Source organism: Schistosoma mansoni, assembly GCF_000237925.1.
Source record: "Schistosoma mansoni, WGS project CABG00000000 data, supercontig 0167, strain Puerto Rico, whole genome shotgun sequence".
In the NCBI taxonomy this organism is placed as follows: Eukaryota; Metazoa; Platyhelminthes; class Trematoda; order Strigeidida; family Schistosomatidae; genus Schistosoma; species Schistosoma mansoni.
Genome location: NW_017386055.1, coordinates 240,017 through 255,737, shown reverse-complemented (window position 1 = coordinate 255,737; position 15,721 = coordinate 240,017). Strand labels below are relative to the sequence as shown.

Below are 15,721 nucleotides of genomic sequence, written 5' to 3'. Positions count from 1 at the left end.
TAGTCAGTTTGGTGGTTATTGTGAGTTAATTTTTCTTTTAATATTAGTGATTGCTTTTGCTTTAGAGCAGTAGGTTATCTGGATAACAGCAGCCATCACTGCCAGGCAGGGGGGTGTTTGAAATGTGAAAAATAGTAATGGTAATAAAAGGATAAGAAGACGGTGATTTTTTTGAAAAGCCAGGTAAATAAATAGGTTTATTGATTAGTGATGCAGATAATGTGAGGAGACTGAATTGCAAAAACAGAGATAATAATAAACGGGATAGCAGTCGGCAAGTAATATTTGATAATTATGATTAAGTTACGAAGCGCATACGGCACAACTACAAGAAGTGAAAAATGGTGATTGAAAAGAATCAAAAACAGAATTTCTTATAGCGATTATAAAGAGTACAGACTCAATATATCACTAACTAGCCATTGTAAACTGATTAGATTTCTATGTCAGGATCTTCTTGTTACTTTACTGTTCGATACCTTTGGTACCGTCAAATTTAGGTATGGTTCCTCTGAGAGCTATATAGAATTAAAACAATATCCTATGTCATATTCAAGTTAACTCCTCAAACTCATTCTATTGTAATTGTGTGTATATAACTCATACATTTTGATATATGATTATCCTTTGCACCTTATCGAGACTTTCATAACATCGCTCTAATCCATTACTGCATAAACATTTATTCTACCATCATATCCTACTGCAGTGACAAGTTGTATCGTTATTTGTTTATTTGACAAACGTGATTTATTTATAATCACTCTTGTCGTTTCTTTATTATTATTCAGTTGGCGATACATATATAGTCGTTTATTCATGTTCTGTGTTCACAAGCATACTTATTAAACCATATATGTATTTTGCGTTTCCTTCAATTCTATTCCCTTATTTTTTCCCTTTTCTTCAAAATCAACTCGATATTCCACTGCATTACACAGAACTTGATCAATTATTTTTCCGTTGTCCTTATCATAGTTTTTTCTTTTTCCTTTCTTTTTATTCAAATATGGTGAACGTTATGCTAAACCGGTCATTTGACTGTAATAACCTAGTCTAGATTGCTGCCCATTTATTCATCTTCTTGTTATATCCCTTGTATGCTCGAATAGTATGTCGCTTTTAGTGGTGGTTATTCAATGTTTTCTCAGTCAAAATGTAGGCGCAACACAGCCCAGTGTGAAAATGCTAAGCCTCCTTGATATGAGTTTCTAATTGAATACCAAATGTCCTAATTTTGATGAGGCCCGAGTTATCTGGTCTTTGTGCTGTCATTATTTGTGAAAAGGCGATATATTCCATTGACCAAATATTTGTGCTGTTTCTGCTAATGTAGCACCAACTGCACTTTCGCAGTTCAGTCTCCCTAGTATTTTTCGGTGTAATGGGCCTGAGGTAACGAGTGAGTTGTATCGCCACTGTGCCTTCAGTGTTTTATTCTCTGTCATGTTTGAAGATTATCATACGTTACATGCTCAGTACAACGTCTGTGATTTCAGAAGAGAGTCAAGTCACAGAAAGAACTTTGTTAGTCATTCCAAACTGATAAAACATTTTCCTCACCCCTCCTATATTTAACTGTAAGGACTCTTATGTTAAAGTGCTGGCAAACAACTGTCTGTCGCATCCTGAAGTGTAACCGACAGAATATTGTAAACAGATCTTGTTCTGAAGATTTTTCCCCCATGTAGTGGGTTTGATTAGTGTGACTGAAATCCTGATGCCATGAGTTATGGGTTGTCGATGCCAAGATGTTTTTACTTCGGTTTTCTAGTCTTTATCGTGAAGATCTAGATGAACTTTCATAGCAAAAGCGTAGTTCATTCGTGACATTTCTCCGAACCTGCCTGAACTTCAGTTGGTTCGCCCTAGTTATTGAGGTCTGTGACTTGGAGTTGGCTTCTTGGCGAGATTGACTATGATCACCACTACAATAAAATTGTGCGCCACATAACGACTTGAATCCCTCGATAGGCCGAAAACCAGGAGGCTGTTATTGGTCCAGATAAGATATATTTATTGGCGATCTCGTGGTATCGAAAGAATACCGAGACGTGCCAAAGAGTACAGGCAAAATGGCAGAGAGTAAGATGGTCCGAAGGAACAAGATGGACAACGGACGAAAAAGTGATATTGATACAGTTAAACAAAACGAGTAATGTAAAACAATCACTGGTAAAATTAGCTATAATAATAATTGTTTCCATTATATCAATCGCGTTCTCGTCGTGAAAAGTAGGTCACCACAGGCTTTTGAAATGGTACCTGATAGTTGTGCTTTAAGACAGACGGGAAAATCGAGAGCTTATGCGTGAGCCCTGATAGCATGGTAACCATCGCCACTGCTATATGTATTTCTTATCAACCTCGCTCGAAGAGCCAAAGGTTGCCTCAGGTACCAAACGATACACTGTGATGAATGGTTACTCAATGCATGGTTTGTAGTGTGATCTACAGTGGTTGTTGGGTCTCTGGCCTCTGAAGCATAAACAGAGTTTCCTAAGCAATATTTTCTGAATTAGGGTTCATACTCAATAATCTAATCTAACTCTCACACATTTGGTGCTATTTGGCACCTCACTGTTTGAGATAGATTTGTACACAGTGGTCATTGATTTCCAAGTGAATTCTCCAATATACCCCTATGGTTACCAAACTAAACAAATTACTTGGTCGCATTTATGTCAGTTCCAGTGTAGCTTTATCTGGGGATGAACATGAGTGTCTTTGGTGTACATAGAGCCTCGGATTTCGGTTTCGTTGACCTAGTTGGTGAATTTCCCCTAAGGTCTGGGCAAACGTACAGAAACTAGAAGCATGAATGATTTAACATGAATCAGCATTTTGCTTGGGCGCTGTTGTGTCATACCAAGAGAGTGATGGTTAACTGACCCTGGCTATTGATGAGCGAGCGATGTAGGAATCACTATTAAGTCCACTCCGCTAAGCAAACGGCAATTTCAAGTCTCTGGTTTACTGAGGTCCTTGCTTATTAATCTCTCCAGTGTTGCTAGAGATGAAGGTCTGTATTAGAGTATGACCCCTATTGCATAAGAAGATGTTCTCGTTTGATATGTGAGTCATTTTTTCTACGTCGCGTGCGTTATCCCTACACGCCTTCATAAGTTTAGGTTTCAGGTTTTAGCCAAGCGTGAGGTTAAGGAAAAGGATTCTCAACCCTTATGGTGAGGCATGTGAGACCATATTTGACTCAACCAGTGATTGTAGAATGAATGGACTGCGATCTAGAAAAGGTTTTAAATTCCTCTGTTCTTTAATGAGACTGCGTCAACATAATGTTAGGGACTTACGGAACCACTTATGTAGAACAAGAACGATTTTTTACATTGATGTTAACCTTCATGTTACGCTTGGGCACACTGTATTTTTCTGTGTGTTAATTTCTATTGAGTTTGCACGACTACCTAATATAGAAATATCTCTAAAATATGGCTATTTTTCCCAGTTGAGCAATTTATTTTGTCCACTTTCCCTCTTGAGGATTTTGTAGGCAACATGAGGATCTTTTTACTCACACTACTGTATTAAGTAAACAATTGCTATCATTAACCAAAGAGACAAGTGAAAATCTGAGTATGAAAGCAAAATGAGGGGAGATATCATTTTACACAGCAGAGCGAACTGTAGACACAAATTCTACTACTTAAGAGTAGTCAAATGCTAGAATTTGATGCCAGATGAGCTAGTCCAAGCGATATCACGGAAGTCCTTTAAGAAGCAACTTGACCTATTCTGAAAGTCTAAGGATAATACCCTATTATGATTTACCGATTTCCTTCTCCTCTATTGTCGATAATATCCCTAGGTACCACCTGAAAGTATTGGCGAGCCACTGCTACTAGACACGGAAGCCCGTTAAGGGAAAGCTTCTTCTATTCCGTGCACAAACATTTGAACCATTTGAAGGTCCAAAGGTCATCGCTAATCGACCTTGAGTTCAGGGAGCGGGAAGTTTGTATTTGTTAATTCGGCGGTATATATGAACATAAGACGATATGAACGAAACAATTTACTTGTAATTATTGACTGATTGATTGGTTGGATCAGTAAATTTAATTAGACAGTCGCAAGTAGTTGAAAGCTTATTGATCTGGGAATGTATATGCATCTCGTCGAGGTATTTAGTCCAACAGCAATTCCAGATAACTGATCTAGTTTGTGATTACGGACGAATGTTATCCCTTGTTGTTCTGAAAATATGTTTTGTGGTAGCGTACGCTTTCTGATTGTGCCACGATTTCACTCTCTGTGCTATATAACACAGTGAACTCGTAGCCATATAGCTTTGAATCTTTAAGATGCATTGCTTGATTGAGCAACTGATGATGAATTTTCCCGTGTATTGGGGATCGTAAATATGAGAAAAATAGAGATGCAAACGCTTTAACCATTACCCAGCAGGTCATGTTGTTTTGTAAACGTGTATATTGTGAACAGCTGTTTGGTGGTTTTGAGAGCAAAGGCAAACCACGACCTTATGCTTTTAGGTTATTCTAAATGTTTTGATTACATGCAAGTACCTCTCAGTAGTCTCAGATGGGAATTAATTATCACTTGCTAGTCAAATATTACCTTTCATTTCTTACAAGGAGATGCGATCATCTTAAATGACCACAAATAGTTGTTGTTAATAGCTTTGTCCGGACGTTCTCCAGATTCTCAACAGTTAAGTTTCAAATCACTGCAACAATTATAGTTCTTCAATAAAACTGCTCAAGCCACCACGGTTCATTAATCGGGAAGTAATTTAAATAAAGGGGTGTAGACATGGATCACATAGCTAAGCTCAATAGATATGACCTAGTTTTAGTCTGCGGAGGGAAACCTCACGTAATCCTTGGGATTTTCTCTAGATACAAAAAAGATTAAGCAAGAAATAGATTATAGACAAATATTAAGACATTGAAAATTACAATTTCACCCAAAGTATACACGAGTGTTTGAGTTATGTACAAATTATTCTAGAGTTCATCTTGTCGATGTTAGTCCTCAAGTAGCTGTTTCCCAGAGTTATTTCCCGTATACATGAACATCGGTTGGAACTTATACTTCGCTGCGACACATTAACTTCTTTAATTTTCTTACCAGGTGAGTATTAAAGTCAGTCAAGCTGACTAGAGTTTATGGATTTAAGGAATTGGTTCGAAAGAACATTATGTCCTAGCGTATTCTGACCAAAATTTTACTACTTAGTATAGGAGCGTAAGGAAATAGTACGAAGATTTAAGTACTTTAGTCGCTTAAACGTACGAAAAATTCAGGTCTATTAATAGATCCACCACACTGAATTGTACAGTTGATGAGAATAGGGGTAAAGTTAACGGATTTGGATAGTAGTAAGTTTCGACAGGTTGAAGCCCTGCTGTCTGCCATCAAGTGTTCACCGTCCTTGTTTTCAACAAAAACTGGTTTTAAACCATCGTTAAAGATGACCGTTTACCGTTTTTGTCAAGATTACAACTACTTAGCAACATCAGTGACTTCAGTTTACAGAAGCAGTCTGGGGGCATGATCAAGCTTTAAAGTTTACTGTGTTGTCTACAATGACTGTGACTTCTAGTTGTTCAATATTTGATTCTTTAAGGGTTTTGAGGTTAATCATTTAATTATATAAACAACTAATTTTTGTTTTACTTATTCAATTTATTTCCTCTAGCTAAAACTATTAGTATTATATTTGAGAACTGATATTACTAAATTTCGTTACAATGGACTTTTTTATTGGCCATTCATTATCTAAAACAAGGATATTATATGCGTGTTGTTTGATCCTTATTTCAATTTCGACAATATACACTAATATATTAGACAAATGCAGCATTTCTCAAAGTCGTTTAGCACGTTCCATCCTAAATGAGGTAAGTTATTGAGTTTCGAAATATTCATTTAATTGCAGAGAAGATTGTCTTCCCATTATTTAAATATACAGGTGTTGCTATGAATGAACTATGCCCTTTTCATCCTAAACATGATATTTATGCTATTCATGAACAAATGAAAAATAAAATTTCTGATTATGATTGGGAATGTCAAATGTGTGGTAAACGATTCTACACAGAAAATACATTTGATTTACATATTGGCAATAGACACGAAACAAATGCTTATAGTACCAGTCGTACAATTTGTTTATCGTCCTATTGTCCGTTACTTCGTTGTTCTGTACTAAAACCAGATGTTGATTATGGTTATCAAGTGTTTTGGGATGAAGCATTATGTGATCCAAAGTCATTTGAAGCTATCTCAAAGCAATGTGAGGTAGGTATTCTTTTTTTATTCCGCAAATTCGTTCTTCTCGAATTATATTTTCTATACCTAAAATTTCTTTGCTATCTCTGATAATATTATTGTTTCTATCATTCTAATATATATCTCGCCTTGCTGATACAATGTGACGAATCGAGTCAATACACATATTTGGTAGGTTTTACCTTTTTTGACAACTCACTATTACATTTAAACATGTTAACCTAGAAGAATTGGTTAGAATAATAGTATGGGAGCATGGGGATCTCGAATTATTGGGTTGTTATGTGATTAAGTGAGTCAGTCGAAGTTATTGATATTTAAAAGTAAAATATTCTTTTGGTTTAACTCAAGAAATTGCCCATAAATACGAACAAATACAGGTCAAGAAAACAATGTATCAGCAGCCACTGCAGCAGTAGGCCTCAACATATACAAGGGAAAAAAGTAAGATTCTCAAATACAACACAGAGAACACCAACCCAATCACACTTGATGGAGAAGCTTTAGAAGAGCTGGAAACATTCGCGTACCTGGAAAACATCATCGATGGACAAGGAGGGTCGGATGCGGACGTAAAAGGCGAGAATTGGCATGCGTGACTAGCATTTCTACAATTGAAGGACATATGGAACTCACAGCAACTGGAAACCAATATCAAAGTCATAATACTCAATACGAACGTCAAGTTAATCCTACTGTACGGAGCTGAAACTTGGAGAACTACCACAATCATCATCAAAAGAGTATGAGTATTTATAAACAGTTGTCTGCATAAGATACTCAATATCCGTTGGCAGGATACCATTATCAACGGCCTTCTGTGGGAGAGGAAAAACCAGCTTGCAGCTGAAGAGGAAATTATAAGGAAACGTTGGAAGTGGATAGGACATACATTATGGAAGTCACCAAAATGTATCACGATGTAAGCACTAACTTGAAATCCTGAAAGAAAGCGGAAAAGAGTAAGGATAAAGAACACACTACGTCGGGAATTGGAAGCAAACATGGAAAGGATGAATAGTGACTGGAAAGGATTGCCCAGGACAGAATTGATGAAGAGTGCTGGTGAGCAGCCTATGCTCCTCCATGAGGAATAACAGGCGTAAGTAAGTAACTGACAAGATTCGGAGTAAGAGAGCTTCATAAAGTTATTTGATCAGGTAAGGGTTATGTTACTAAAGCAAAGAATAACTGACAGTAGCTTTTTATTGTACACGTACATCAAGTTGCAGATACGTTACATTCGCGGGAAGCATTGGGCCTAAATATATGAATAGTCAGTGTTACAGCCGTGTTAAGGTGACGTAGATGTGATAGTTTACATTATAACTGTTAAAAATGTATCATTTTTGAGGTGAAAGAATACAAAACTTGTTTGGTTAATACACACTTCTTCATAGGAGCAAGTAAACTGATAAATATAAGTCATGACGGGTAAAGGCCAATGTATTGTCTTCTAAACTTCATCTAAGGTGTCTTTTAAAAAAGTGTAATTACTAAGATTAAGACATGAAACGTTGGGTGGATTTCAGCAGAAATTGTCTTAGTAATCCAAATTTTTATGGGATTTTTCAATTTTTATCGTCGATAAATTCAAGTTTTCTTCAGATAGAATCACTAATTAGCCTTGTTACCTATTTTTTATTATATTCATATTCTCTTTTTGTATATACTAGGATATCTTGAATAAGTGTATACCATCTGGAAATGACAGTAGTAGTACACAACTACGTCGTAAGTTGTAAATTCAATTTTCTTGAAACAAACGATATTATTTATGCTTATTTAGTTCTGTAAATTTCTTGGTACTAAAAGCCCCCAAATGCCCTGGTACGGCTGATAGTAGGGAAAGTCCGCTATCCCTCTCCAAACGCGTATATAGCCTCTGACAAGGAAGTCCTACTCACTGCCTTCTAGTGGCATTACTGTTGTGTAGGAAATTAAAAGGACGAAAAGCGAATGTCCGGTGCTTTAACCGGGTTGGTGGTGAACACGGAGGGTCCACCTAGGAGAGTTGAAAAACCCTGATTCCAAACAAATGGTGAACATGGGCTCCAGTATCCTGAGGGAACAAATGGCGTATGAATCAATCGTCGGTCACCGGCTACCATGGGACTGCATCTCTTCACGATGCTCCATCGTCCTGTGGGTTAGACCTTTACGTCAAAGGCTCCGGTTGTGGCCCCCTAAGAAAACCACCTGGTTCGGTTTGGGCACTCGGGTAGTATCACAGCCCTCACACAAATCGAATGAGATTTGTGTGGCGCATATGTATCTGGTGCTTCCTTGTACCAATATTTATGCGTTTAAATAAATAAATAAATGGTACTAAAAATAAATCTCATAATGCTATCGACATCGTGTTAGGTATGGATTGAGAACCAGCCAGATAATAATAGGTTACAAATATGTGATGAATAGGATAAGAAGTGTATACACACATACGCTCATATAAAAAATAGTCAGGGTTGATGGGTGAATAATTAACAGGGTCACAACGTGACTCAAGATGGATAGGTAAATTAGCTTGTCCAGAAGCCAGAATAAGGTATGTGGGCTTAACATACCAACCAACACTACAGTGGGTGAAGACTGATCTAGTTGAGGATCTGCGTGTTTGTGTGATCAATAATTGGAGACTTTGTGTAACATAGCCCAGAATCGGTCACAATGTCACAAATACGTTTAATTTTTTGTCTAGTTCTAGGTCTCCAGTTTTAAGACTAATTTATACGTTTTGTTGTATGAGTTCATTTCCCCAAATCATCATTATTATGATGTGAGGTGTTCGATAGTGATATTGGTACGTAAACTTCGTATATGCAAGCTGCTAACCAGATACTGAGTGAGAAGACTATTCATGAAAATGTTGGGGAGACCCAGAAAATTCCTTGAAAAAAGCCCAAAGCGACTTTAAATACTCTGGGGAACACCCTATCCAATCAGCATTCAATAGACGTTTCTCAGAAACATCTAGAAAGTAAAAGGTCACGTGTCACATTTCTGATAGGATGATTATTTATCCTGCTACTATGTTTAGAGGAGCTCCAGAACTTCCCAGTAGCCCAAGGCCATCTGAAATGCTATAAATACCCTGGATTTTGTGTACACAAAATAACTTTGGAGTAAAGCACTCTTTCCATATTTCCCGCCTTTTCTCTCGTGCCCAAGTTGCCCGGAGGTTATTAGAAGAGCTTAGCGAGTCGATTCAAGCGTTCAACGAGAAGATTTCTTTCAGTAACTTTTACTACCACTGACATTTAATAGAACTTACTGTTATGATATATTATGAAAACTTAGACCAATCCATATTGTGTTATTTTAATTTAATGAATACTTTTCTCATTATTTTATCATCATGCTTCTAATACTCCGTATCATGGAAAATGATTATCATTGTATGGTTTTCTAATCCCAATAATAATGACGATCGATTATAGAACTACTTCAAACTACACTATGTGATCAGTTATCTTGCGATCGGTATTGGATTTTACCAGATTCGCATGTAAGTTTTAATTGTGGTAGATGTTAATTAGTTGTTAATTTAGTTTGAAATAAGCAAAGATGGATAGTGGCTAGCAGTGGAATCCAGTTTGGCGCGCGTTTCGTCCTATTTGGGACTCGTCAGCTGGATGTGCCTGCATCTTAGAGTTGATGTTCACTTTGGGACTCGAACCCAGTACTTTGACTTCAAACGCTATCGTGTTATCCACTCGACCACTGAGTCCTGATAGCCACATCCAACTGTCGAGTCCCAGTTAGGACGAAACGCGCGTCAAACTGGATTCCACTGCTAGCCACTATCCATCTTTGCTTACCATGCTTGTAAATTTAAGCTATATCGAGACGCACAGTATGCATATATGCCAATTGGAGACTGACCAGTTGCAGTCCTAAAAACATCAGTGGGAAGATTCAACCAAACAATACTAAGTGAATCAGTTTGAAATAGTTTAGATTATCACATTGTTGATATTTCGTTATTCTTAGTTGCGATATGAGCATCCTGTGCGGATTACCTCGATACAACCATTATAACATAATTTGATAAAGGATAGATGAAGTGTGGCTAGCATTAAAATCCAAGATGCACATTTCATACTATTTGCGAATCGTTTTTAGCTGAATGTACGTGCATCCTAGGGTTGATGTCTACTGGAAGACTGCGCCTGGTTCAAACTGTCAAGACGGAAAATTACCAACCGAAGTAATATTTGGCCGACTAATTAGGACATTTTTTGATGTTTTGAACCCGAAAGACAGAATGAGTGGACTAAAAAACAATGAGAAAAAGAATTACCTGGAGATTCGAGAATTTAAAGCAGATAACTTAGTTTGTGCACATGGTTTCCCGGCCTGGAAAGCCAAAATAATAATATAGGTATATAAAAAAGACGGGAGTCTATTATATGAACTGAATATCATTCAACGCACGACGGTTTTTGTACTTTTTTATGCCATTTTAAATTTTTTTTTAATCCGTTCCGTCCAATTAAATGGCTGTCGGTTAAGTGCTCTGGCGCGAGACTGGTAGGTCCTGGGTTCGAGTCTCGCGAGACGAAGTCGTGGATGCGAACTGCTGAGGAGTCCCACAAAAGGACGAAACTGCCGTCCAGTGCTTCCAGGTTTTCCTTGGTGGTCTAGCTTCAATTGACTCACTCTTTCAACTATCTTTAAAGTCGTTATTATTGATTATTTATTTCTTAAAATTGATATAAAATGTAAGTACTTGTTGACAGAGCACCTTTTCTTCAACTTATGGACTTACAAAGTACAAACTGTCGTTTCTCATGTTGTGGGCTTTCAATTTGGCGTAATTACCTAACGTTTACAATATAAATAGGCACATTACATACCAGGAAGATTAACCTGTGAGAACACTTTATGGTGCATATTAAAAACATCTTGAGCATTCAGGCGCTTTCCATAAGATTGGTAAGTGAAGTGCACAATATTGAATGCTGCTGTCCCCGAAATCAGAAGTGGTCTCACTGTTTCCAATTCAGCGTCCGTTAACCTGCGCATTCAAGAATTTTTATCATACCTCAGGGAATTGAACTCATGATTGTGATGAACATTCCCACGAACAACAGTCCAGTAACCTTCAATAAACTTACACAGGATGGAGGTCGGACATTGAGTGTTCATTGAAGTTGTTCTCTCCCGCAGTAGATTTTTGCTGGTGATATCTGGTTAACTTAATGTTAAAAGTCTTCCCTGGACAATTGTTTATAAATACTTGTATGTTTCCGATGATGATTGTAGTAGTTCTCCAAGTTTCTGCTCCGTACAATAGAACTGTCTTGATATTCCTATTGAATATTGTGACTTTTTGATATTGGTTTCCAGTTGTTTTGTGTTCCATATTTTCTTCAGTTGTAGGAGTGTTTTCTTTTTTTCAAATCCTCGCATTTACCAGGAGGGTTTTTTTGTGGGGATTTCAGTAATTTACATCTGCATCCGATCCTCCTTGTTTATCGAATATGCTACCCAGATATGTGAAAGTTTTGATTGAGATCATGAACTGATCAATGATAGACCATCATTAAAAACCTCGAAGCACTGGACCGTTGCTTCGTCCTTATATGGAGGCACTCAGCTATGCACATCCACGATATTGCCCGACCACTTTACATTGTCTTCTGTGGTTAACTGCCCCACACCCAACACTGTTGAACTCCACTTTTCGCGGCTTCTCGCCAGCATTGTGAGAATTGATTTGGGAAGCTAGTCACTAATGAGCATAAGATAATTATCAGTATAGTGTTGTGAAGATTGTTGAGTTTTAATTGAGACCATGAATCCATCACTGTTAGACCACCATTAAAATGCTGAAAGTACTGGATGACTGTTTCGTCAATTCATTAAAACAACGTAGTAAATTGGGATTTTATGCTCATTACTTAATAACGTACTTGTTCTGTACCCATTTTTTCCCATAATAAAGATTCAAACTTCTGTATTGGAAAAAGTACTCACTGCAGTCATCTTAACAGCCGGTTTATTGATTTATTATTCCGTAATATTTATGAGATTAAGGTAAGTTCTCAAAGTGTGGTAAATAGTAATAAGTATGAATATTCCTTTACTATTTCACATTAAAATTGGCTTGAAATTTACTTAGTATTGTTTGTTTGGATCTTCCCATTGATGTTTTTAGGACTACAACTGGTAAGTCAGCTGACGAGTCCCAAATAGGACGAAACGCGCGTCCTGGATTCCACTACTAGCTACTATCCATCTTTGCTTATCATGCTTGTGAATTTAGGCTATATCGAGGCAATACGCACAGTATGCACATATGCCAGTTAGAGACTGACCAGTTGCAATCCTAAAACATCAATAGGGAGAATCCAAACAAACAATACTAAGTAAATTTCAACTTCACCCGATTGCACAAGCAAGTGGCTATCAGGACTCAGTGGCCGAGTGGATAACGCGATTGCGTTTGAAGCGAACGGTAATGGGTTCGAGTCCCAGAGTGAACATCAACTTTGAGATGCAGGCAAGCCCAGCTGACTAGTCACAAATAGGACGGAAAGTGGTTTGTTTCTTATTAGTACATTGTGTATAGTATATCGAATCTGATCATTTTGTTCAGGAATTTTGAGTTTATATTGCAGTGGACTCCAGCAGTCGGCAACCATATCTACGGCTAAATCTGAATTCAAGATCTCTAGGTTTTGCTGCGTACGCTTCGCCCGTAGATCACTGAATCAGCATCCATTGGTTTATATTTACATTTGTACCATGTCTTAGGTTGTCCGTAGTGTGATTACCATCTAACTTCTAAGCTGATCACTGTTACTCATCAGATTAAGTGGAGCGTGATACCTTGGTGGTAAAACTTTTCAACTTCTTTCCACTAGTTCACCGGTTCGATCTCTGTTTGGTACTTTAGTTTGCGCAAACGGAAATTGTCAGTTTAGTTCTCACACCTAAAGTATTATTCAAGACCAAATGTATGGACCATCTATACTTGAAAAATGGGTTGCCCGGTTAAGAAGAGATGATTGGGAGGGGTTCCAACCACTTCTCTTAGCTGATGAAGTTTTTGCATCAACTTTCTTCCAATTTGTCTTCAATACTTAGTGCTTTACAAACTAACAAGTTTTATTCACCAAAGGTGGTCCTTGTGGATGCAATTACTGCTTCAAAGAAACCTGTCAATTCTTGGTGAAATTTGGACTTAGTAGTAGGATAATAATTGCGAAATTACCTCTGAATGGTATCCATTCAAATGGTCGAACGAAAGAAGGCACACATTAATAAGGGCAACGATCAAAAAGAAACATGTTGATAAAGATAAGCATTGAAAGGGGGAATAACATTTTTACTGGTTTGAAATATCCTCAATTTATCCTCTGTCCCTTCGCTCTATATGACCAATCAAAAACGTAGTTTCCTAGACGTTCAATAAAGAATCTACTCTCAAAAGGTACTGTGATTGCTCGAATTTGATAAAAAATTGTCATTCATATTAGTCCAGTCATGTTATCTCATATTTAAACAGATAGGGGAGAATCTATTTAGAGGGGTTTTCAAAAAAATGCCTTAGAAATGTTTAGTGAATTTCATATTGAATGTATGAATGACGCTGTGGTAGACATTATTGTCGGTCACCGGCTACCATGGAACGGCATCTCCTTACGATGCTCCACTGTCTTGTGAATCAGACCTTTAGGTCAAAGGCTCGGGGTGTGGCCTCCTAAGAAAACCATCTGCTTCGGTTTGGGCACCCGGGCAGCACCATAGCCCTTACACAGTTAAATGAAATGACAATTTTTGTGCGGCGCATATATATCTGGTGCCCCCTTATACCAATATTTATGTGTTCAAATAAATAAATACGGCGCATTTTGATTTCCGCTATATCAATATCTTCATTATTTACTGAAAAGAATATTATTTATAAGCTTTCTCTGTCGTTTTTTTTTGTAGTTCATCGTTCTGTCGTTTGCGTATCTCCAGTCTTTCTGTTCCACGAAGCAGTAAAAAAGCGTTTCGATCTTATTACACTGACAAATAATAAGACGTGATCATGAATCTCTACGCCAAATGACTAACTTCGGTAATCAATAAAATGTTGTACAGTTCACAAGATGAATTCCGTCTTTTTATTGTAACGATCTGTATTTCTACATTGTTGGTATTTGGTGATTTGATTTTCATGAATTAGAATTATGATGGATGATTAATGTTGTACGACGTTTTAACTGGTAAATAACTGCATCTCTGTGCTAATATGGTTGGTATGGCAACTCGAACTGATGTACGTACGTACGAAGTTCTACGTTGTGACCGACTGACTGACTGGTAAATATTACTGATTTTAAAGTTCCAACATGATCATCAATAATTATTTATTTATTTATTTAAACACATAAATATTGGTACAAGGAAGCACCAGATACATATGCGCCACACAAATCTCATTTGATTTGTGTGAAGGCTGTGATACTGCCCAGGTGCCCAAACTAAATCAAGTAGTTTGCTTAGAGGGCCACACCCGGAGCCTTTGACCTTAAGGTCTGATCCACAAGGCAGTGCAGTCCCATGCAGTCCCATGTTAGCCGGTGACCATCGATTGATTCATACGCCATTTGTTCCCTTAGGATACTGGAACCCATGTGCACCATTGGTTTGAAATCAGGGTATTCCAACTCCCCTAGGTAGACTTTCCGTGTCCACTAAAGCGCCGGACATTCGCTTTTCTTCTTCTCAATTTTGTAAACAACAGTAATGCCACTAGAAGGCAGTGAGTAGGACTTCCCTGATAGACGCTATATATGCGTTGCCATGTGAGAGCATTTGGAGAGGGAGAGCGGACGCTCCCCACTCTCGGCCGTACCAGGGCATTTGAGGGTGATCATCAATACATGGGTACAAGAAAATTTAGCCAATGAGTTTTCACAAAATAATACTCATCTTTTGGATTTGACTATTAGTCATTCATTAGTTCACATTTGTACTTTCTAGATAACAGAGTTTTTAACGTTGATCATCAACTACATATACTTCCTTTATTTTTTATGCTTTAGTGGCTCGGGATCTGACTCCAAGTAGATCGTATGAATGATTGCTATCGAAATATACATTCTAACTATTCTCGTATATTATTATCGAATTAATCTGCGTTAGTGAATATAACGGAATTAAATAACCCGAATACGACAATGGATTTTTACTACTTCTATCACTATGGGATTTGAATCGATAACTGCATCTCTGTGTTAATGCGGTATGGCAACTCGAACTGATGTACGTACGTATGAAGTTCTACGTTGTGACTGACTGACAATGGATTTTGAATATGTATATTTCATGTACTCAATGATTTGAACAGGCAATTAGGTAGACGAAGAAACAACGACAAGAGAGCGAAGTGAAAATGACACACAGAGAAGAAGGTATGTTAGCCAACTTCATTGAATCAATGTTTGTAGCC

At 37.5% G+C, this 15,721-nt stretch overlaps 1 protein-coding gene across 1 annotated transcript; it reads left to right on the top strand.

The window, feature by feature from the left end:
* Positions 1 to 4,985: 4,985 nt before the first annotated feature.
* Smp_067940 (hypothetical protein) lies at positions 4,986 to 8,015 on the top strand (the record flags this gene model as incomplete). Its single annotated transcript, XM_018797165.1, has 4 exons — positions 4,986 to 5,109; positions 5,678 to 5,879; positions 5,918 to 6,279; positions 7,947 to 8,015. Exons 3-4 carry the CDS (start codon positions 5,959 to 5,961, stop codon positions 8,013 to 8,015), a joined length of 390 nt encoding a protein of 129 aa, XP_018646806.1. The 5' UTR covers positions 4,986 to 5,109; positions 5,678 to 5,879; positions 5,918 to 5,958.
* Positions 8,016 to 15,721: the final 7,706 nt, after the last annotated feature.